The 25,403-nt window shown below is 30.6% G+C and overlaps 3 protein-coding genes and 1 pseudogene across 4 annotated transcripts; 3 read left to right on the top strand and 1 right to left on the bottom strand.

Annotated features, from left to right (window-relative positions):
• The first annotated feature begins 807 nt into the window (after window positions 1–807).
• Window positions 808–2,587, top strand: LOC114178418 (annotated as a pseudogene).
• Window positions 2,588–4,394: 1,807 nt separating this feature from the next.
• Window positions 4,395–6,566, bottom strand: LOC114176150 (pentatricopeptide repeat-containing protein At5g48910). The gene has a single exon (XM_028061093.1). The coding sequence runs from the start codon at window positions 6,378–6,380 to the stop codon at window positions 4,464–4,466; it is 1,917 nt and encodes a 638-aa protein (XP_027916894.1). The 5' UTR covers window positions 6,381–6,566; the 3' UTR covers window positions 4,395–4,463.
• A 1,586-nt stretch (window positions 6,567–8,152) lies between these two features.
• LOC114173423 (serine/threonine-protein kinase rio2-like) lies at window positions 8,153–13,142 on the top strand. The gene is made up of 13 exons (XM_028057812.1): window positions 8,153–8,438; window positions 8,551–8,597; window positions 8,703–8,773; window positions 8,882–8,995; window positions 9,098–9,273; window positions 9,369–9,457; window positions 9,622–9,739; window positions 9,855–9,928; window positions 10,556–10,603; window positions 11,468–11,636; window positions 11,872–11,991; window positions 12,406–12,492; window positions 12,688–13,142. Exons 1-13 carry the CDS (start codon window positions 8,355–8,357, stop codon window positions 12,874–12,876), a joined length of 1,386 nt encoding a protein of 461 aa, XP_027913613.1. The 5' UTR covers window positions 8,153–8,354; the 3' UTR covers window positions 12,877–13,142.
• Window positions 13,143–14,761: 1,619 nt separating this feature from the next.
• Window positions 14,762–18,752, top strand: LOC114178128 (CST complex subunit TEN1). Of its 2 annotated transcripts, none has more exons than XM_028063858.1 (4): window positions 14,762–14,858; window positions 16,249–16,389; window positions 17,878–18,031; window positions 18,188–18,752. In XM_028063858.1, exons 2-4 carry the CDS (start codon window positions 16,286–16,288, stop codon window positions 18,308–18,310), a joined length of 381 nt encoding a protein of 126 aa, XP_027919659.1. In that variant the 5' UTR covers window positions 14,762–14,858; window positions 16,249–16,285; the 3' UTR covers window positions 18,311–18,752. The 2 variants fall into 2 exon arrangements, with proteins under 2 accessions (XP_027919659.1, XP_027919667.1); XM_028063866.1 differs by having other exon boundaries at window positions 18,192–18,323.
• Window positions 18,753–25,403: the final 6,651 nt, after the last annotated feature.

Raw genomic sequence — 25,403 nt, 5'->3', positions numbered from 1 at the left:
CAATAAAAAAGTAAAGAAATAGAAAGTATTTAAGAATATAACCAATAAAAAGGAATAGATAAAAGAAAAAGAAAAAAAATAAGGCTGAACTAGGAGAAGCTACAAAAGCCAAAGCATTAGGCGTGGCTTCATTTGTGTTCCTTGTCCTATAGAGAACAGGGATGAAAAAAAAAACTACACTAAAGAAAAAGAAGTAAACGAATAAGGAAAAGAAGAGTGTGATGCATGCTTTGAAAAACTATGCCAAAGAAAAAGATATATAGCAAATTAGAAAAGCAGATAGTGATGCTTTGAATCTCCTTTGAGAATAGCCTACTATTGTTCACTTTCTTTCCATTTTCCAACTCTTGTTCAACTATTTTTTTCTTTTTTTGGGTACAGTGGTTAGTTCAACTTTGTACAACCATAATATATTAAAGTTTAATTTTGTGTGGGTTGCTTAACTTGTAAAATAACAGCTCTAATACCTAAATATTGAAAAACATTTTCAAAGAGTTGAAATTAAAAGAACTCTCATCTCATGTCTCTCTTTAGGCGTTTGTAACCTTTCTGCAGTCAACATTGGAACATGAACAAGAATTAAAGATGATGCATGATCTCAAAGAAGTCTTGAGATCAAGTAACCTTTTAATCTTTTTCTAGATGCATCACCTTTTAATCCTTTATGATGTCACGTTATTGTTGGTCTTGTTCTAGCATCCTCCACCATAGGAAAGGTGCATATTTTGGAGGTGACCAAAAGCGTTTTGTTTATTTTGTTTTGGTGATTAAAGGAGCTTCCTGAACAGAATCAGACCAAAAATTTGATCGACTTGCAGTGACATTGCATAATCAACACTCTAATTAATGTGGCCCATTTATTATTTTGATTTGCATTGACTAATGTATGGTTAGGTAGGTGGGTATTTTCAGAGTTTACAAGGGCCCCATGACAATAATTTAAAGTGAAACACAGTAGTCCTTTTGTTCACTTGTATGAATGTTGTATACAAGAGGACCTTGATGCTCAATACTTTGTCTTCTCACTGCCTTGCCTCCATGGAATTGGACATTGGAGTCACTCACTCAGATCTGAGTCTTGGTATATATGTCATCCTTTTCTGTTTCCTTTTTTGGACTACAAACAATGCTGTTTCTCATTGTTTCTCATCTTATTTGTTTATTATGACCCATGTTGTTGTTGCTGCTGCTGAAGCAGAGTCTTGGTTTGCAGCTGAAACTTCAACTGGGTACCTTGAAGATGTTATTGCAGGTTGGGGTATTTGGTGCAAGCACCACAACTTACCATCCTACTCTCAAGATCAAAAGGTTAACTATGTATATGTATGCTTTCATGTTCTCTACTTTTTCTCAACCGTTACTTTGTAGTCAAAGTGTTTGAAAGATGTTCACTTACTAATCACAGAAAACCCAGTATTTGGTTGATCAGAAAGACTTGTTTCCAGCATTCTCTTCAACACCTCAAATCCTTCATGGTATGCCCTAAACTTGATAGATTTTGCAAAATGATTTTCATGGCTATCATTCTCTACTCTGTTCTTTTTTTCTTTTACCACTTGGCTAGAGATTCCATATGTCCATAAAAGGAGTTTAGATTTTGCAATAAATGCCCAGCATAACCTTTCATTTTTTCCCCCTATAATTTTGCTTCTAGTTTTGGCAGCAGTGATAGCAATTGAAACATACCCACCACTGACATGCAAATTATTTCTTTACAGACCATAAGAACGTCAGCACTATGAAGCTACCATCATCACAAAATGATAAACATGGAGCTGCAATCAAACTTGATTCTGCTCAGAGGAGCTATGCATCTAGAGACTCAGATGAAAGTGACGCTTCTGTCATAAGTACCACATGCTCTTTTGAGTTTTAATTTCTTACACACAATGCAAATAATTTTACACTCTTAATTGATCACAAATTATACAAAACAAGATAGTAATCGGAAAATTAATAAATTTATCACATAATAATTTGAGATTAGATAACAACAACATACATAATAATCTTTCACTCTTCTCTTGTTTGAACAGAAAAAAGATGATTTACTTGATTTAGTAGTTCATACCTTCCTCATCTTTTTTTTTTTCATTTTTGCAACTGGTTCTTATTCAGGGGGTCACCGGAAGAAAATTGCTTATCCATTTGAGTTGGTGAAGCCAGGAGGAGTTGAAGGGGAAACAACCCTAAAAGATATAAATCACCAGATGCTGATGAGTCCATCAAAGCCAATTCCACACCCTGTAGGAGATTCTTTCACTCATTCATGCATTTCAAATCGTGCCTTTGGTATTTCAGGTAAAGCAGTGGCAGCCCTTACCAGGATTCAAACTCAGGGTAGAGGATCTATCACCATTATCAGAACCAAAGGTTGATCTCAAGTGAATTGAAAGCTCACTATTGTATAATATCTTAGATTTTGTGTTATACCCCTCCTAGTCATCGTTTCATAGTCTATACCATAGTTTGCAGCAATGTAATGTACTAAAAAAACAAAAAAAGAAGGATTTACGAGGCATAATGTTAATTTGAAGTTTTGAATTGTGAATTGATATATGATGATAGAATATTATAGGGCATTTTATATCATTGGCTTCGTATTTGGATTTCAAAACCTAATTCGTGGATCAACTAACAAAGGGACTAGGTGACCGATGAGTAGGTCATTAGTCCAATCGCGCATGTATAACAATTAATTGTCGAATAAATATCATAAAATAATAACCCAAATTTGAATTTTATTAATAAAATAATTGACTATTCAGTTGGACCGACCGGTTTGATATGGTTTCAGGAATTATGCCACCATTAACATAATTTAATTATGTGAAAAAAATATATCATTTTTAGAAATATTTTATATGGACCCACCGAGATATATTTCTCGATTACAAATGTCAATCATGGTAAAGAAATTTTGTGGTAACCTTCTCGTCTTGTGTAGACATTGAATCTCTGCTGTTAAAGATTCTGAGTTATGATTTTGTATGGTATCTATTCAAGAAATAAAGTAAAGCAAAGCACTAAAGGTGTTTGGATTGCAGGAGTTGTACAGTAAATGTCGATAACTTTACTGTATAGTAGACACCTGGATCTTTCTGTGCCTTTTATGGTAATTTACTTTCTATGAAATTTGTTAAATTTATAAATAAAAATTGTTTTTATCCTTTAACTCTTCTTGAAATACTATATTTAGAATCACTGTATTGTTTAAAGACAGTGATAAAAGAACTTTAAACAACTTCAGGAATATTTGTATTATCTAGCTTGACATGATGTTCAAACTTAATAAAACTTAATGTGATGCTAGTTTTTGTTTATATTTGTAGCATGTTAGTGTATCTGAAAATGTTTATAGTTGTAAGTATGGTCAACAAAAAGCAATGTCAACCAAATAATGTATATTTAAAAATTTGATTTTAATATCAAACAAGAGTTCTATAATTAAGAGTTTTGCATGCTATTATTGTTAGGAAGGCTCACATGCATACTTGAATTCTTGGAGTGTTACTTGTATTTGGTTGGCATCTTCACCTAATGTCAATTAATTTTAAAATGACGTATGAGATACTATCAAAGCTTATATCACATCTTGATAATTATCTATTTTAGTAGGCTCATTTAATGAGTACAACCACATCGGTTGGAAGAAAAAATTACATCAAAGATTTTGCACATATGTGTGTGAGGCGTGGTATAATATAGAAATTGTATCAAAATTTATTAAAAGATCGTTGATTTGATGTTATTGAATTTGGTGAAAACATTACAATTGCATGGCTATTCCTTGGTGGAGGTAATTTATATTAATAATGCAATTAGTTTTAGGTCACCACAACAAAAGATAAAATGAAGATAATTATGTTTGACAAAAATAAAAGTACTTGGACCAAGACACATAATTAAAATTTTAGTATTTTCTAACGTTTATGAAAAAAATTTCAAAATAATTAATATTTTGTAATTTCTCACCTCTATGGAAATTCTTTCAAAATGGTAAAAACTATAAGTTCGGTCAAAATATCAAATAGTCAATAATTGTCATGGAATGATATCTCCAAATCATGTGTCAGGAATTACATGTTTTAAATTCATGACATTTAATGGATTATACCTATAGTTCAATAATGCCATATTATAATGTTTTAGGGGAATTAAGAATTATAACCAATTGTGACCCTGCATCTATCAATCGTCAGAAATAAGAGAGAAAGAAAAAACTATAATAGTAGCGCAAGAAGATGATTAAATGAAATAACTTTGAAGTCTTATTATACATTTAATACAATCACTTGCGAGTGTATTAGGACTGAAACAAAGAGAGATGCGTTTAGTTCTGAGGCACTTTTGATATAAATTAATTAAATTTAAAAGCTATATTCACAAAGACGTAAAGGAAGTTAGCTTAAGTTAGGATATATAATAGACATTCGCATTTACACACAGCAAGGTTTAGCAGTCTACCAGTAGTCCATACAAGAACACGAACCATGTTCAAAATGGTGAAAGCGCTTCCTGTCTCGAATAACTATCTTCCGCTCATAGATTTTTGAGATTAATTTCATTGAGGAATGACAATCTTCACAAATTCTCAAATTTTTCACAACACAAAGTGATGTCTTCGGGGGTGTACTAATTAAGCCAAAAGCAACAGCAATCTTCTCACTATGGTAGTGCAGCACGATTTCTTTGTTTTTCTCATCCATCTTGAGCAACACTTGTGTGGTATCTGGCATATGACCTTCCAAGTTCAACTTGTTTGAAATTTCCTTCAACTTTGAGTGTATGTCCTTGGCTCTAGGATGGGAATCATCCTCAACAAGGAACTCATGAGTAACACCATCAATTTCAATCCAGCTACATCCAGGGTCTTTTCTTATGTCCATGTCTTTCATCATTAACCTCACCTCTGCAACTCCACCCCAATCCCCTGTTGAGGCATACATGTTGGAGAGAGCCACATATGCCCCACTGTCATGAGGAGCCAATTGCATTAAAACCTCCGCAACACGCGTACCTATTTCGATATTTTTATGCATCTTACAAGCACCAAGTAAAGCCTTCCATATGACATCATCTGGCTTCATTGGCATGTTCAATATAAGCTGCTCTGCTTCTTCAAGATAACCAGCACGACCCAGAAGATCAACCATGCATCCATAGTGTTCAATTTTAGGCTCTAATCCAACCCTGTTAACCATGTCATTAAAAAATGATCTTCCCTTGTCCACTAAGCCTGCATGGCTACACGCACTCAAGATGGCTATGTACGTAACATCACTCGGGGATATTCCACATTTTTCCATCCTCGACAAATAATTAAACACATCATTGGCTTTACCATGCATGGCAAGACCACTAATAACAACATTCCATGTTATGACATTGTTTTGAGGTAGCTTCTCAAATACCAGAATAGCCTTCTCAATGCTCCCACACTTGGAGTACATATCAACCAGAGCCGAACCAAGCACATCATCAATCCGAATCTTATTCTTCTCTGCATACAAATGCACCCATTTCCCCAACTCGAGCGCTCCAAGACGAGAAATCGCAGGCAGCACACTGACCAAAGTGACCCGGTTCGGCGACATGTCTCCCATCTGCGTCATCCTACGAAACACTTCTATGGCCTCTCTATAAAACCCATTTTGAGCATACCCAGAAATCATCACATTCCAAGAAACCACACTCCTTTGAGCCATCCTGTCAAACAACTCCCTAGCAGCCTTAAGGTTCCCAACTCTTACATACCCATCAACCATCACATTGCACAGAACCACATTAAACTCTCCCCTCCTCTCCTCTCTCACCAACCTCCTCACATCTTCAACACCCTCAACATTCCTATAAAACAAAACATGAGCATCCTCCATACTCCCACACATCACATACATCCTTAGCAAATTAGTGACAACAAATTCGTCGCCCACCAATCCAAACTTAAGAACCAGCCCATGAACCTGCTTCCCTTCTTCCAACCTGGCCATGACTGCGCAAGCCTTCAGAACAGATGGGAAAGTGAACCGGTTAGGCTCCACAGTTGCCTCAGTCACCATTTGACAGAAAACCAAGAAGGCGTCCAAGAGCCTATCTTGGGTTTCAGCAAGTGCCCTTATCACAGTGTTCCAAGCAAAGCAATTCCTGACAGGCATTTGGTCGAACACCGAGAGGGCATACCCAATATCACGAAAATCAGACGTGGCACTGAGCCTGAGAATCTCTTTTGCTATTGTGGTGTCATGGGTTCGTGCTGTTTTGACAAAAAACGCATGCACTTGCTTCAATTCTCGCATGCTTTTGCATGTCCTGATTTGTGGGACACCCACATGTGGATCATAACATGCTGTATTGGTCTGAAACATAAAAGCATTCATCTGTGAACAAAATATATCTTTTCATCCAGATCAGGCGTGAATTTTCAGTATCTTGCTTATGTGCAGATCTTCATTTTACAGAAGAAAACTCTTCCTTTCTAATAGAGTCGCGAATGTTTGGTTTGGAGATAGGATACTTACAGATAAGATGGAAGAAATATGAAGAAATCTTGTAGGATGAATACATGTATGGCTTCCTTTATTTTTCTTTCTAAATTATGATTTTCTCTTTTATTCTGACTCCAGATTTTCCTAAAATCAATAAAAAATAATAACTCGGTTTTTTCAATTTAAGATAAAAATAACATTAAAAAGTGAAAAATTATTACTGAAAAGTACTATACTACTTTATTAACTCATTTAATATAATGAAAATAAAGTTTTATTTTTACTAATACTCTATATTTTAATCATTTATAGAGATGATAACTAGCAGGATTTGGATTTGAATTTTCTGCGGATGATTTTTTTTCAAGTATCAATCCTCGTTAATTCTCATTAATTATACTCTCACACAATTTATTTAAATTTTTTTTAGAAATATCAAATTTATGAAAGTTAACATTTTATTAAATAATTTGATTTAAATTATACTTAAAAATTATTTTTTTTATCCAAGTTTAAACTTTTAAAAGTATATGTGGATATTCATGAGTGCTTGGTATAAAAAGATCCGCAAAATATTTTTCATAAATACATGATGAATAATAATAGAGCCAGTAATGAACATTTTTTTTTAAGGAAATAGATAAATATTATCTATACTTGTTATCACTAATCTTATAATTAATAAATTTTTGATATATAAGATTATCATCCATATTTGAAGAGAGTTTTTAATATTGTAAAATATTTGACTAAATACAAGCCGATAATAAGCTCGAGATCTTCAAATATAATATTCTGATTATAAAAATAAAAATACTTTTATTTTGAAAATAAAAAGTTTTTATGACTAATAAAGTAGTATAGTACTTTTCAGTAATAAGTGAGTTAGTCGAACTTATAAAATGAAGATGTTCTTTCGATTTCAAACGACATTTTTAAAATATTTTTCTTATTAATATCTATACCTATATATAAATAGATTTTTTATTTTGTTTACATTTTAAAATTTCAATTTTATCTTTCAAAATATAATTATTTATTAATTTTTTTTAAAATTGATTATTATTTTTATAAATTTTTTATAAAAACGTTTATTTTTATTTTTTTCCCTATTTATCATTGTTATCTTTTTTTTATATATTTTATTTTTATTTTACTTTTAATAAATATAATTTTATTTTATATATTAAATTAATAACACTACATTATCATCATATACTTATATAATATCATATATATATATATATATATATATATATATATATATATATATAAAATATGTACGCAAAACGCTATCAACAAATATATTAACTTAATGTTTACGCTAGTATTCTCTAATTTGATTTAATCAATAACAAGGAAATGTGATTATATATTTTTTTTCATTTTCATTTCATGAACTTTTTTCAATTCATTCGTTAACTCAATATAAATATTTTAAAAGTGAGGTAAGATTAAAAAAAAATTAATCAATGAATCATAAGAAAAAAGAAGAAGTCAAAGTCAGGCTATCAACAAAAATAAAACAAATCACTTAAACAAAATAAAAAGTATTTTAAATATTTAATGGAATGATTTTTTTAATAAAAATTAAATTAAAAATATACAAATTTAAGTTGAAGTTAAAACTTAATTAAATAAAATAAAACTTTGTAGGATACTACTCATCACATCTCCGGTTCTCACCAGCAGCATCTTAAGCCCAGCCCAGACCGGCAAATCCTCACGCACTCAAATATCACAACCTAACCGCCGCCAGCACCTCCTCCACAAGCAAAACCTCCTCCGACCAGCCCTGCGCAAGCCACCATCCCGTTCAAGGTGCATTATTTTCTCACCAAACGCGCGCACTAACCTCAATTCAGAATGAAGCTTGACGTGGATGTGTTGAAATATCTCTACAAAGATGATTTTAGGGTTCTCACCGCCGTTGAACTGGGCATGCGGAATGTGAGTTTTTCTCTCTTTCTCTCCTACGCCGTTTTTTTTTTTTAATTTCAATTTAAATATCCTTTGTTTTGAACTTTTGAGCTCAAAATAACGAAATTATCCCCGGCTGCAGCATGAAATCGTACCAACGGAACTCATCGATCGAATTGCGCGTCTCAAGTACCTCTCAATATTCTTCTGCTTTCACTCGCTTTACTATGTTTTTTTTTTCTTTTTTTCTTTTTTTTTTCACTTTTGTTACTAATTTTATGTTAATGTTTGTAGGCATGGAGGCACGTACAAAGTTTTGAAGAATTTGCTCAAGCACAAGTTGCTGCATCATGACTCTTCTAAATGTTGGTACCTTCTAATCTGTTTATTATTATTCGTACTAACAAAGAACACTTATGATCATATTTCTTTTGAATGACCTTCTAATTTGTGTGAGCTTAATTTGATTTTAGATGATGGATTCCGCCTTACCTATCTTGGTTATGATTTTCTTGCCATTAAAACTATGGTGAACAAAGGAGTGTTTGTTGCTGTTGGTCGCCAAATTGGTGTTGGAAAGGAATCTGGTATTTTAGTTAATGCTCTTCTAATATCGTGCTCTTCATTCAATCATATTTCATACGTTTTTTTTTTTTTTTCTAATTACGTTGCCATTTGTGCTCTGCTAGATATATTTGAGGTTGCCCGTGAAGATGGAACTGTTCTAGCCATGAAGTTGCATAGACTTGGTAGAGTCTCTTTTAGAGCTGTCAAATCTAAGCGTGACTACTTGAGACATCGAAGTAGTTATAACTGGCTCTATTTGTCTCGCCTTGCTGCCCTTAAAGAATTTGCTTTCATGAAGGTTTTACCTTTTCGGCTATCTAGTTGCTGTATATTTGAATTATTTTATTGTTGTTTGATTCTCTAGTCACTGACACACATGATCGGCTTGAGCAGGCTCTGGAAACCCATGGCTTTCCTGTTCCAAATGCTGTAGAACACAATAGACATTGTGTAGTCATGTCACTTGTCCAAGGTTATCCTCTGTAGGTATCCTTCGTTACTTGTGCTACTTTTAAAGATTTTTTCTTTTTTTTTCTTGTGTTTCTTTTTCTTAAGCTGGTTTTATTGTTTCTAGTATTTCTTTCACTTTTTTTGCTGGTTTTGGTAAACAATTGCTTGATTTGCCTATTTGGTTTTTCAAATGCAGTGTTCAGGTGAAGCAGTTACAAAATCCAGAGACAGTTTTTGAGACAATCATTGGTTTAGTTGTTCGGTTGGCTGAGCGTGGCCTTATTCATTGTGATTTCAATGAATTTAATATCATGGTACGCTTTCACTTGTTTGCATAATGATCACAGAGGATTCTCAATTTTATTTCGTATTTCTGTTAGCTTGTTGGTTTTCGTATCTAATTTATGCTTTGAACTCCATTCACTGTAGATTGACGACGATGAAAAAATTACCATGATTGATTTTCCTCAAATGGTATCCGTGTCACATCGTAATGCACAGATGTAAGGTCTCCTTTTGTGATAGTCTTCGTCATGATTTTCTTTTGACTTGTTATCAACTTATCACACTTCCTAGCCACCATGTCATTTTTTTATGTTTTCTTGTTATTTCTGATGTAGTTTACAAAATTTCCAGGTCAATTCGCATTTTGATCAAACTTATTAAGAATTTAAAGGGATAATATGTAGTGTTCAAAAAACCAATTATTCTTCCACAGTGCAACCTGCTTCGTCCTTGAAAAAGAACCTTTTTATAATTTAGTCATGTAGTTGTTAAATTTACGAGGTATAAATTCAACATTTTAAGCCTTATAATACAATTTCTAGATTTACTTTTACATCTCTTTTCAATTTATGAAGTATAATATGCTAATAGAATTTTTCTCATTTTTTTTTAGAGGATACCCTTATATATTTATCTAAGTTTTGTTATCATACGAAAGTAATATATGAGGATATTAGTTTCATACTTCTTAAGTTTTAAAATCAATATTCATAGTAAAAATAAAATTTTGATAATTTGCAAATAGTAAAACAGTGCTGAAGTTATATGACCAAGTGTCATTTTAATGGAAAAGCAGAGTATATTTTATTTCTAGTTTAACAATATATTATTTATCCTTATTTCAGGTACTTTGACCGTGATGTTGAATGCATCTTTAAGTTTTTCAGGAAAAGGTAGGTTGTTATTTGAAATCATGTATTTGTCAACTTTAGAGATGCTTTTGCATATTACTTTTAATATTTTGTTGTCTTTATTATTCAAATGATGTTAGGGAAAAATATAAATGGTATTCTCACATCACTTGCCCTAACTGCAGTTAATTTCAGTAAAGTAGCAAGTAATTAGATAAGTCTGTTATTACAAGTTAGCATACCTTGCTAGAAAGTGCATTTAGTGCAAAATATCACGACATGGTGAAAGGACCTGGACTCATGATTCTTACACTATGTTTGGATGGGATGAAAGTGGGAGAAAATAAATAAAGAGGAAAACAAACAACACACAACTATCCTTTTTTCTCTGTTTGATTGGAGAGAACGTGAAAGAAAAATGAGAAGAGTTGACTTCTACAAATAACAATTTAGACTTTACTTTCCTTTTACTTCCTTCACAATCAAACACCACGCTAGTTTCTATCCTTTTAAATCTGTCTTCCACTCTCTTGTTCTTTCATTAAATAAGGAGTTTCCTTTAAGGTTGTGCATGTTGGGAAATTTTTTGAATTTATGCTCTTGAATCTTTTTCTATCTGACTTGCATTTATATATACACTATATGCAATCTGTATTTTTTACTGTGAATTATCCTTTTGTGGAGATGTATATATGTGATTCTTTTTTCATGTGTTTTTTAGTATAATTTTAATATTCTTCATTTTCCATTTGTTTTTTGGTATCTTATGCATATCTCATTTTCATCTCCTGTTTTTTCTGCATGGCTGATAGATCTTTGGTTTCTGAACTTGTTGAAAGGTTTTTGGATCTAGTATTTGGCTGGTAAAATAATCATCTTCATATCATTCCTTCTTTTCTGTTTCAGGTTCAATCTTTCTTTTGAAGAAAGCTTAGATGATATGGATGGTTCTGATGAGGGGAGAGATGGCGCTGGAAAACCTTGTTTTTCTGCGATAGAAAGAAGTGCTGGTTTTCTAGATAGGGAACTTGCTGCCAGTGGCTTTTCTAGAAAGGACGAAGAAGATATTCAAAGGGTACAGTGTTTTTTTTTTGTTCTTTGAGATGGGGAAGAAAATATAGTGATCATTTTTCAAAAGGCAACGTAACTTTGCTTCTATATTTTCCACCTCTTTTGGCTTACTGCTGACACCCAGCATGGACCACCATTTTGAAGCATAAAATTGTCTGCTTTTAGTCATTGTGCGTAGATTGGTAAGCTTTCATTTTTGTATTTGGTTGCCTCAAAGGTATTCAAATCTCTATGTGCAGTTCATTGAAGGCAAGGCAGAGAGTGATACAAATTCAGACAGTGAAGAGGTTGACTTAGTTGAAGACCTGAATGAAGCAGGCACTATTGATGGTAGTTATTCTTCAGACTTGTTGGAACAGGTAATGCCATATAACAGACACGGACTATGTAAAAATGTGCTGTTATTTATTTTATTTAAATAACATCACTTATAAAAGATGTACATGTAAAGAGAGGTAAAACAATAGTTAGCACAAGCTGAAGATTATGGGTATTTGTTTAGCAGATTCATACTGAAAAACTTAGGAACAATGCTAAACATTCTGCACTTGAGATGGTTGAGCTTGAAAATTTTCATTGTGAATATATCATTAAATATAGTATCTAAGTGAACTGTGATTTCTAATTCGAATATCCAGTATTTGGTCTAGTTATAGTTTGTCCATTGACGAGCAGGCGTATATACGCTGCCATACTTTTTCAGCTTATTTTATTAATCGTGTAAGTCTAATTCTGCAATGTTGGTTGAAGGATTGTTATTTTGTTTTAATCAGAATGAGGGATATGAAAGTCAGTGGAAAGAGAAGAGTTGTGAAGCACGTGAAAGCAGTGGATCTGAAAAGGAAGATGCAAATGACAATGTGAGCAATGTTTTATTATCGGGTGGTTATCTCAATGCTATGTTTGTACTGCTTCCTTTTGCCCTTCATAATATTCAATTCAAAAATTTATAGTCTTAAACGCTAATCCATGATGTTTTTTGGGAAATAGCGTGTATATGGCTTGTTAACAATGAATGTTATGCATATCCTCAATATGGTAATTTTGATTCACAGGAGGAAGACAATGAAGAAGCAACGGAAAATGAAGCTGAACTCGTCAAGAGCTTGAATAAGCAAAGGCGACGTGCTGTGGCAGCAGTTCGTAAGGGACATAAGACTACTGGAGGCAGAAATTCCTACAAAGACAAAGGTGGTAGGTCATCTCACAATTCTAAAATCCAGAAACAGTTGAGCAGCTGGTGAAATATGTTGGAGCCAAAACACTTGTGTTGAAATCATAGTTTCAATGGTGCCATTCATGAGACAGCTTGAAGTTTTGGTAGGATATTGTAGACGGTATTTGTCTGGTCAAATTTCAAACATATGTAAAGTTCAGATATAGGAAAACAAATAGGTTATGATCGACCCCTCCTCCAGTGAAATACTCTGATATTTCGAATGAAAATTTTGTCCATTCTCTTTTAGAAACTTGTCACATTAACATATTTTTTGTTGGACTTTGAGAGCAACTATTTAGAGTTTCCGTACTATTAATCATTCTAGTCTTTCTTTTTTCGGTAGTTTTTTTTTTTTTAAGAAAGTTGTTCCTCTCAATTGATTCATATTGGAATTGAAATCTCCCAAAGAAGATTTCAGTGAATTGAGTCTTAATAGTGTTACTTTTGAATTGATTCTAAATTTATTTCTATATTAAAAGTTGCATGAAAAAAAATGTATGATTAACAAGAGAAAGGAAAATATCAGCATTTCCGAAATAAAAAATGTTAATAAAAAGTAGAAAAATTTGTTAGGTCGAGGGGCCAATGCCTAAGCTTCATCCACTGATATGCACTGCAAGTACCAATCATCATTTCAGCAGTGGTGATTTCCATCTTTTCCAACTCAATTCTCCTTGAGAATATTTTTCCCAATCAACTTCAGATTTTTATTTAATTAAAAAAATTAAGACATATTACCACGAAAAGGTTAGAACTATGATTCAAAATATTAAATTCCAAATTGATAAAATTATAAAATTGTAAAATTTTAAAATAAAAAAAATTAGAAAATGATAAAAATACAAAATTTCAAAAATATAAAATTACAAAAATTGTAAAAACATAAAATTATAAAACTATAAGTATCTTACAAATTATTTAACTGTAATAACTCTAAACATTTATTATTTTTTCACATTCATGACACAACATATTGACACGTGACAATTTTTATTTTAGAACCTAATTGCAACAAATTTTCTAACCTAAAGATCCAATTTAGTCAAATAAAAAAAATGACCTATTTAACATTTTATTACAAAAATAAGAACTTCTAAAATGATTTAACCTTTTTTAATATGTGACAAATAAATAAGGTGTCAAGACAAACTAACACTCACATTAATGAAAAGATTAAAAAACTAAAAAACGATTAAAAAATATAAAATTTTGAATACTCACTAAAAAACAATAAAAGCATAATTAAAAGTAACTTAATTTATCACTTAATTAAACTCAAACATTATTAAAATAAGTAAATTTTAACACAAATGACATGTTAAAATAAAATGAAATAAATGCCATAGAAGTATAAATATCTTTTATTGCATTTATTTTCTTCTGAAAAATCATTTCAACCAAAACTTAATTTTATTTTATTAATTTTAAAAAATAATACAACAAAAAAATTTTATTTCTATTATATACTTTGAATCCCAATTCTACTAATTTTTTCTAAAAACTTAACACAATGTCCATTTTTATTATATACTGTTTCTGTCTTGTTTTCACAACAATAATAAAATAATTTAGCTTTCCATAAATACATTATTTTAGAAGAAAAAGGCAATAATGGATTTGATAAATATATTAGAAAGAAAAATTTTATTATTTTTGAATGTTGAAAACGGCTAAAACTTTTTAAAACTGTGGTAGTGGAGTGGTAGTTGTAATAGAAACTTGTTTATATGAGTAATATTTTTCACCAAAAATACAGTAAAAGCGAAAGGCAGGGGTTCAAATAATAAATAGGGAGTGCCAATATCAATTAATTTCTCTCATGTGGGTCACGGGGCTATGGCCCAACCCATTGTACGTTTCTCATTCTCAAAAACTCCATTGCTTTTAATTTTATTTTGTATTGACGTAACCTCTTTCTTCTTCTTGTTGCCTCAGAAGTTCGGTTTCTTCAAAGCGCAAGTTATTTGGGCTAAACGATTGAAGACTGTTAGCCATTAACGAATCGTTGTGAGTGTTATTTATTGTTAATGTTTGTTTGTTCGTTATGACTAATTTTGTTTAGGAAGTTAAAAGGGAATTAACCTTGTATTGCAATGTTACTTACGAAAATTTGTTCTGTTATACAATCTTGCATCACTGTGGAGGTTGATTCTTTGTTGTTTAATCTTTCTAAGTTTTCTCTCGTTGAGTTTTCATCTTATAATGCACTTAATGCTTGCTAACCTTTTAAGCATTTTTGTTTGAAGAGATTCAGTCTAGTGGAATGGAGTTGAATGATTTTCCCTAAATTAATTTGGTAGCCGTTGGAGATTTTAGCCGCTTAATTTGGTTGTAGGAGATATTGGTAGTGGCCTGAATTTTCATCGACGGCGCTTTGTTGAAAATCTATTTAGTTCAGTTTTTCTATCGGTGTAAATTTCCGGTTTGGAGTGCACTGTATGAGACTGGAATAACTGATTGTTCTACCAAGCCAGACATTTCACTTTTGGTTCTGTAAGCTAAGCTGTAATATGGTGGGAGGAGAAGATGATGGATTTGACTGGTTGGAGATTTTATATTCATTCTTGATGCTGGTCAAGTGGTCATTATACTATGGAGAGTACAACGAAGATTTCTTTGATTAGAAAAGTGGGAAGCATGGCAGATATAGGGAAAATGTGTTAGGTGGAAGGGTGACCGTCTCAGGCCAAAAGTTGTGACATTTTTGGTGGCCAAAATTGAATACATTTTTTACAGGGACTAAAATATAAAAACCATAATATTTTTGGGTAGAAATACATATTGAAACCTTTTATAATTGATGGACTGGAAAACATACTTGGATTAACCTGAACCTTTAATAAATATGAGTGAGCTTTAGTTTTAGTTGCTAGTTATGTATAATCATAACCGTGTGAAATGTTATTCAATGCGGTAAGAATGTGTCTTTTTCATGGTTAACTGTTGCAGGAATGATTTTTATTTACAATGTATCAATAAATCTTAATCCAAATTTATGGTTTAATGTAAATTAAATTATTTCTTAAATATAAAATGTTATAAAACGACTGGAGTAGTCATCATGTTTTCTTTATTTGTCCTACGGTTTTGATAAAAGAGAATCCCTAATGAAATTTTTTTAGTAATTAACGCTTTCTGTCCACTGCTCATGTAGAAATTGCTTGTGAATAACTGTAATATGAACAACTGAAGTTGGATTGACTAGGAATTTATTGAAATAATGATTTGTTAAAGAAACAATTCGTTAAAATGTTTTATGATCATTATGTTGTGATGATTTCATATGGAACTATGTTAGAGGCTTGTCTCAAGGTAGATGATGTGCTACAAAAGCTTTTGTAATATGGAACTTACATTAACACGAATTTATGCATATGTTATGTTTGCCTAACTGCAGTCAAACGTGGAAGTTTTACTGGTCATCAGGTGGCCTGATGGCGTCTTTGGAAATAAAATCTGGTACATTGATTTCCTTACATGACCTGCATCCGTCATCTCCATTTTTTAAGCAAGGAGCTTCGCTCAGAATAACTGGAAAGTGAGTTCCACCTTTCAAATTACAATGTATGTGTGACTTTTTTTAATAAGATGATTCACTGTCGTCGTGGTGACAAATTGAAGTGTCAAATAATATAAGTTAATAATGTTAAAATTCCGTTTCTTGGTATTTTGTTGCCAATCATGGTGAGTGGAAACACTTCAGGGATTCAACCAGCATATGTTAGTTTTTTTTAAAACCATAGATCTGGTTATGCGCATTTAGACGACTTTTAGTAGTGAATTTCATGTTGATACTATTACTAGGGGAACTGTTTTTGTAAGAAATGTAATGGCATGCTAGCAGGGTGAGCATAGCAGCAATTGGTGCCATAGTTTAGAGTGGGAACACCAAGATTGAGATTTCTGGAATGATGGCAGTTTGGGTATGGTAAATTTACTGTCCATCCTATGGATGGAAGTTACGTGAGAATGCTAAACTGCCTGAAGATTTTAACCAGCTCCGTAGTAATTGCCATACTTCATGTCTTACATTTCAAATATTAACATTTCAAAGCTGCTATAAACATATGACATAGTTTGACTCATCTCCCCAAATCATGCCCTGTAGACTTGGATTGGAGTGACACGTTTCAATATAAGAAACATATGTTCAGTATCCATTACAAGATAACAAAATTGCCCTGCAAGTTACTTTGAATTGAATGTAGTTCGTCTGGATTTCATTTTCATCTGTTTTCATTCCCAACATTCCTACAATCTACAATAAAATACATTTTAATTTTGTATTGGTTCTTGGCGATGGCTTTAATCTGTTAACTATCGTGTGTATATTAGTGTTCTGTTATGAAACCTGAACACACTTTCTGGTTGTGATTCACTTCTTTAAATTCTACCGTTGTTTGTAATATTTTGTACTAAGAACTATTTGTGAGAATGCATCATCTCTGCATTCATGGATCACTGTGAGTGGCATTTATAAATCTCTTTTATCTTCATGTGGGTGCATAATTGGAGTGTACTACTAACATACAGAATAGGTTTAATTGCATTTCTGGCTTTTCTAGTTTCACCAAAGTTCAGTTTTGGTCCTGCTAGTTCCTATTGCAATAAAAACACCTGTAGATTTTAAATTGATGCAATTATGTTCACTTCTTAGATAGCTGTTGGCTTCGTAATAAGCGTCGCATGATATGATTTTTTGCTGACGTGACAATCAGCATAAGACTGACTTGAATTTCATCACTTTGAGAGCTTATTTCAACTGAAACAATGGGGTTCAAAACTGAATTAGGTAACAGAATACTAAACCATGTAATATACTTCCTAATACATGTAGTGATTTTTAAATTCCTTATCTAATTATCTATAACTATAACTGCACTACTGGTACAACATGGTGTATGATTTCATTCTGACAGAATAAATTGCTCCATTATATATCTTTTGGGGGTTGTTGTTGCCACTTGACTGTGATGAGTGATGACAGTGGAGTGTCAGTCAATAACTTTTGTGTTGCCTTCCATAGGTTACGTGAATATTCTATAGAGGCGTGCCTAGCAACGATTGTTGATGGCGATGACATTCTACAAGTTAGTACCGAACATCTGAGGGACCTTAGCTTTCAAGTTGGCTCTGTCTACCAATTCATTGGTGAACTCCTTATCCAACCTGATAATGAGGTATGCTCTTAGTCAAGATTTGGTAAAAAAAAGGCTCACCTCTCCGTTTCTTTGCAAACACACTTTAATCCATAATGTGCTTTGTAATACACATTCACTCACATGAACAATGGTCTTTATAAGACGATTTGAGCATGCTACTTTTTTCTTTGTTAGGTAGTTTTGCAAGCTCGTGTTGGTAGAAACGTTGATGGGATCGATCTCAATCTTTACCATCAGTCCTTGCTGCTCTTAAGACAGTTCCAAGCCAATCATTTAAACAATCCAGAAACTATGTAGGATTATTTGCGCGCAGAAGATGCCATGCTAATATGAAAACGCACTCCTCTCATAATTGAAAAGATAGATGGAAATTTGCTCCGTAAACTATTGTATAGCAATGTTTGTTCTCACTTAGGGACACTGAATGCATATGCTTTTCTATGTGTTTTCAGATAAAGACGCAGTGTCTGCACTCTACAATGTTCTTCATGTAAACAGAACCTTAGCAAGTTCACGATGACATTTTGTTTTATTTTTATTCTCTTTCTTTTGGCTGCAAATGGGGCATGACATCAGAGAGTTGTTGAGTATTAATTGGGCTTAGCTGTGCATTCTTCACGGGGACATTTAGTTTTTCCTGTGACGCTATGCAACAAACTTTTGGCCACCCCTGATTTTGCCATCGGAAATTAAGGCAAGGGAGGTGGTATATTCAAGGAAACATGAGATATTTAGTGCATTTCATCTGTCTCTTTTTTATGCTGCATCACTATTGCAACTTCACTGGAATTTGAATGTTACATGGTCGTACATTTTCCATTTGTGTAGGAAAAATAGCAGTGCCAATTATCTAGTTGGTATAAATTTAGTGGTAGCGTTTGACGTTGGAAGGTTATGTTCCATGTGCTACACAATGTGATGAAAAGGCACAACTTATCATATTTAGTTTTTACGTATTAATATCCACCACTCATCTGAAGTGTGGGTGTTGAATTTGCAAATTATGCAATGATTTGAAGATGAAGATGCATATCTACCATGTAATGATGGAATATAGTTTTTAAGGCCCACATATCACTCCATGTTCATTTGATTTTGAACTTTGTTGAGCACGCGCTTGAATAAATTGTACGTCCTTAAAAGCAGATCGATCTTGTGTATATAGATACTCCACTTGTGTTTTAAGCGTAACACTAACGTTAATGTCTAGTCAAACAATGTGGAGCCTCTCTATCAATTATTTGGCGTTAATTTGTTTGATTTATGTTATCTTTTGATGATATTTTATAAATACTTTTAAGAAATATAGAAAGTAAATTATCATTTTCAAGTAAAAATTAATTTACGCACAAATTAAAAATCTACGGTAAGTTTTTTTATTAGTCATTTTATGTATAAATTAATTTTTTTGTTTGTAGAAAAGTTTCTTTTTTTCTTATTTTATAAAAAATGTTATAGAGAAGCTTATGATTTTTAACACAGGGGAGAATTATTGTATGTAGAAGGAGGATTATTATGGCTTTTGCATTAGGCAAAAGTGGGGTCTGTGCATCCACATCCACTGAACCGAAAAAAATTATGACAAATTGGATATTATTTGTGACGGAAAAGCAGCCACAAAGTAAATTAAAACAGTAACTTTGCTTTCATCTTTTACACAGTAATGTTACATAATTGGCATATGATGGTGAATAAACGTGTAGCCACCGTAAGGTAAAAGTTCATGGCGCACGCGAGTGAATTTTCTCTTATTAACTTTATGTTAAAATCGTAATCATATCTCATATTTAAAGTTTTGGTTTAACTTTTCTTTTTGACAATTTCCTCCTCATCTTGTTTTTTTAAGTTTCATATCAGTGTGAACACTACGTTATATATATATATATATATATATATATATATATATATATATAAAAATTAAAAAACACTTTTTTCTTTAACGAAAATATAATTATTTCGTTTTTACTCTTGTACTCTTTTTTATCTTGAAACATCATAGTCATCAAATACTATATTTTTTTTTCTCACACTTTTTTTCATCCTCAACCAACCTCTCTATTGAAATTTTGAGGTTAGAGAAAAAAAAGAAAAAAAATATAAATTCAATTTTCACACATTTATTATTATTATTATTATTATTATTATTATTATTATTATTGGTTAATTAGAGACAGTTGGGAACAATATTAAAATATAAATTTTGAAGAGTATTTTTTTTTTTACAATTTTATTACATTTCCAAACTTACAAAATTAATTATCTTTTCTACCTTTGTTTAGATCAACCAATACTAAATCAGAGTATGAAATTCTAATGTTAGACAAATGTCACCTATGAAAAAGAAGCATGTTTCATATATGGTGATAAATTTACACCAAACCATAAATGTTCTAATAAAGAGTATCTGTTTTTACATATGGAGAACGATAGAAATCAGGATATGATTTTGGATCATCTATGTCATTTAATGTGTTCAAAAGAGGATTTGTGTCCATACTTTAAAATTTTAAGGCACTAATGGAATAACAATTCATATTTTACAATTTTTTTATTAATATTGAACTATATGTCTATATATTAAAAAAAAGTTACTTTTAAAATTTATTTGTATTATATATATATATATATATATATATGACACATTTTTTAAGTCAGTACGTAACTAATAGAAGTGAACTTAAAAGTAAATATAATGAAATATCAAATATACATTTATAATATTTTTAATATTATAACTAAGCATTTATAATTTAAGTAATGACATCAAAACTCTGTTGATTCATTGTAACCTTTTTATTGACATTTATTAAAACTATATTTTATTACAACCTTAATCTTTGAAGCACACACCTACTACCCATTAAGTAAATCGGCGGAGTGATTACTCACGTGATTCCTGGCCTCACAAATTCACGTGCCTTGCCAAACTTGGGTGTTAAAGTTTGGAGGTACTATGGTTTTTACATCTAATAATTTTTTATGCACTTTACGTTTACAATTTTATTCTTTATTTTTTTCCTCTGTTTATAAATATAAAAACTATTATTCTTTAATTACTTAAATACTTCTAAAAGTGTTGTTAAGTTGTCCATCTTGTGTTAAAAACATTTTTGAAATTTAAATCCTTTTTTCTTCCCTTCTAATTTTAATTAAGAAATTTAACGTTTTATGCTAAAAAAAAGAAAAAAAGTAGAAGTTTAATCCAAACTTAATTTCTATTTATTGTTAGTGTTATTCTTTTTTTATACTATCTTTAAATTTAAAGCTATAATTTACGTTTTTATACATATTATAGTTAGAGGGTCTCAGGTGTTTTCACAATGCAGTATTTATTTTCTCTATCTTTTGTGTGATTGATTTTATTTGCTCTCAAAGCCCGAGCAACATTTATGACTTAAAAATTTGTGGCCATAACTATGCTTCGTCGAACTTACTACCTGCAGACAAATTTCTCTGATTTATTTTTATATTCAGATTTTCTTACACAACGAAATACAAAATAGACTGCGATGAAAGATGAAGAAACTTAATATATTAATATGATCCATTTTTCAAAGTAATAAATTATGAAGAAAACTAAAGAGGTATCATGGATAAAATTCACCAAATTAAAATGATGCTCAATAAAAAAGTTACTTTGTAAAAAAATTAGTTATTGTTTTTATCATAAAGGAAGTCACATAAAGTTCTTAAAAATTAATTAGTGTAGGAGATCGTGAGAAGATCATAAACACTTTATTATATCCTAACAGTGTAATAAAGCAATTATTACGCTGACCCACAGGATTAAATTAAACTTTGGTTAAGTAATTTACCTATTAAGCAAAGCAAAATCATAATAAGTTAAGAATCTAGATATGCTTTTAAATATGGAGTACACATATAAAAAAAAACAAGAAGTTGAATTATATAAAGTAAAAAAATAATTATTGTTATAATATTTTAAGTCATAGGTGATTATTTTTTAAATGACTTTTTCATCTGATTTAATTTTATAAAATTAATATACGAGATTCTGTATTTATATATATATATATATATATATATATATATATATATATATATGAATGGATAAATTAAATTCTAAATAAGTATTGCAACTAAAAAAATTCAAAAGATGGTCGAGAATAAGTGTGAATCAAATTTTTATATTGGATGGAAAAGATAAATTTAAATACTATAAAAGAATAAAAACTCATAACAACACTGCCTTAAAATTTTGGTGTAAAAGTGGTATCAAATATTTTATATGTGTAAAATTAATATTATATAATTATATGAAACCACAATCTCTCAAATAACTATAAATTATATATAAAAGAATATATAACCCAACAATAATATCCATATAAAACTACAATCTCTCGATAACTATAAACAAACCATATAAAATATCAACCTGACAAAGACCCATCAAAATCTGGTTTTTCTACATGAGAGGATTAAATCTGGCAATAGGATACAATCTGAATTGTAAAAATGAATCTTAGACTTAAAAGATCACAAATTTCCTTCCCCACCAAGGTTTTGGAGGGACAATGTTAAGAAAGTAGCATAAGCATTGGGTGGAATTTTTATACATAGTTGAGTGGGGTCGTTTATATTTTTAACTGCAAATTGCAGAACACTACTGCAAAATTTTCTGACATGCGAAATCCTGAGATAACTTGTCGTGTGCTTCACAAACTCAAACCTGCCCTATTTTGTTTTGGTTTAATCTGATAGTGTTTGGAAGTTTTGGTTTGTCTTTTTGTGACCTAATTGAATGAAGGTGAAGCATCCATTGATTTGTACTGCAGCAGGAAGGAATCACAGTAGCCATGTGTAGTAAGCAGTAACTAGGTTAGGAAAAATAAAAAGCTTCTACTGTTATGTGCTGTCCAGCATTAAAGTTAAAGTGGTTATCCAGGGTAGGGAATCAAACAATGAAAACCATTTTTGAGTGTGAAACCAGAGATACAGAATAAGGTCTCAGTTTTTTTGTAAAATGGAATTGGATTTCCAAGTGAAGCAAAGGGTAGCTTTTACTATATTTAAGGAAAGATTAGTCGCTTTTGCTGTCTTACTCTGCCTTTTCAAAACCTCTCACATTCCCACAACTTCCTTCTTTTACTTCACAATCTAATCCGTGGGCGCATATTCATTGTTTCACGCCAACACCAAAAAATAATACAGTCTCGTACTCTTATTATTCATCCAAATACAAGTAGTTAACGAAGATGAATAAGTTTTTACTTTAATATTTAGGACTAAATATATTTTTATTATCTAACAATTATAAATAAATTGTGTTTCATTTTATTATATGGAAGTTATATAAAACATATTTTTCTCTAAAAGTATATAAAAGTTATCTTGTGATCGATTGTAGAACTCTATTTGTTACGTAAAAGTATGCCATGTGTTTTTTTTTTTTATAATGGAAGATGTTTAAAATGAATTTCAAAAATTAAATACTTCAAATAAAATATAACTTTTTATAATAATTTGAAGATGTTAGATGAATCAACAATTTATTTGACCCACATTGATTTAATTAAAAAAAATAAAATATATATTTTTCTTTATAAACTTTTAGCTTATTATTATGTAATTTAAAATTTACAATTCTTTCATCACAATTGTTATTAGATAAGATATTGTATCAGATTTGTTATGATCAAGGAAGATAGTAGAGGAATTCATAACAGAGAAATAAAGAAGAAGAAAATTGCAATCAATTTACTAATTTATTCATGAGTTTATGAGTCTCTCTTTATGTAGTTCTCAAATTTCTCGTTTTTACCCAAAGTTCAATGTGGAACTCAATCTTACATTGATTTCTAATAAATAAAAGATAACAAATATATTTAATCATTATATTTATTATTAGTGTGAATTTTTTATTTTATTAAAATTTTAATTTGGGTCTACCAAAATATATACTTTTTATCATTTAAACTTTTTTTTAATAACTTATCTTTGAAAAGTAATTTATGAAATAAGAATTTGTTAACTTTTATATATTAATATTATATTTCTTGTGGTCCGTTAGCGGCCCGATATTGGGTGACACAGAATGTCCAATAAAGCTCGTTAGAATAGGCTCTAACTTGGCTATGATACCACATTAGAAGTGGGCTTTAAGCCTAACTCAACCCCACAAAATCAATTTATAAGGTAAGGTTTGCATTTCACTTATATATTATGAAATAGTCTTATCTTGGATGTGAGACTTCCGACAGGTATTGAAGTTAAATGAAAATATTTTATCATAATAAACATTATTAATTCTAAGACTCTTTTGACGCCAACATAAATAAAGATGTCTTTCCTTTAACAAGTTGTGAATTATACATATCACAAAGTATAAGAATATCAATTTCATCCCTAACTAGCAACTTGGAACATAAGGGATGCAAAATTCAATCATCTTTCTATTTCTTCTTTAATAAAGTGTTTATAAACTCTTTCGTGTTTAGTTTTATCACTTACAACTAGGCTGGAGGCAATAAAATTGTGCTTTTTGCTGTCAAATCTAGTATTGATCCAAAATTTAGAGTTGTTATATATATATATATATATATATATAACTAGTATTTTTGTTAAACTATTGGTTAAAAAAATATGCATGCAATTATATTCTATTAACTAAAATTAAATAAAAAGAAATTTTAATTCAGTTTGACATTACCATTACTATTTACGATATTATTGGCTTCCTTAACGATAATAATCATAACAATTTTATTTACAAAGTGTTAGTTGATTATTTTAACCATCATACAAATTTATACAACATATCATAATATCTAATTTCTATAAAGAGTTTTATACATAATATTAGCACATTTTGGATTATAATATTATTTTATAATCTTTCACCACTCACTAATTAAGGGTCACAATACCACTTTAGGTATTAATATATAAAATCATAATTAGTCATATACTACATAATGTATATCTATATCTATCTATATATATCTATATATATATATATATATATATATATATATATATATATATATATATAACAATAAAGGGGATTCCTCTTTTTGTATCCACATTTCATAATATCGGTTTTACCTTTAGTTATTTTAAAAATTAATTATTTTATAAATAATTAACTTTTTAATCATTTTTGTACAAATATCTTTTGTCTTAAATCATTATTTAAATTTTCTTTTTACATATCTTATTTTTTTAAATTTTATATTTAACAACTATTTTAAAAATTATATATTTGTTATTTGTTATTGATTTTTAATTTCTTGAAAATTAAAAAATGCGAATACACATGCACGACAGTGCCTATGTGTTCGCTAGTCATATGAATGCATATCATTACACATACATATAACACATATGTTTGTGTGTGTGTATGTATGTATCTATCACCATTTAATTA

Source organism: Vigna unguiculata, chromosome 1, assembly GCF_004118075.2.
Source record: "Vigna unguiculata cultivar IT97K-499-35 chromosome 1, ASM411807v1, whole genome shotgun sequence".
NCBI classification, from domain to species: Eukaryota; Viridiplantae; Streptophyta; class Magnoliopsida; order Fabales; family Fabaceae; genus Vigna; species Vigna unguiculata.
Note: the sequence above shows the minus strand (reverse complement) of the source record. Positions and strands in the feature narration are given on the sequence as shown.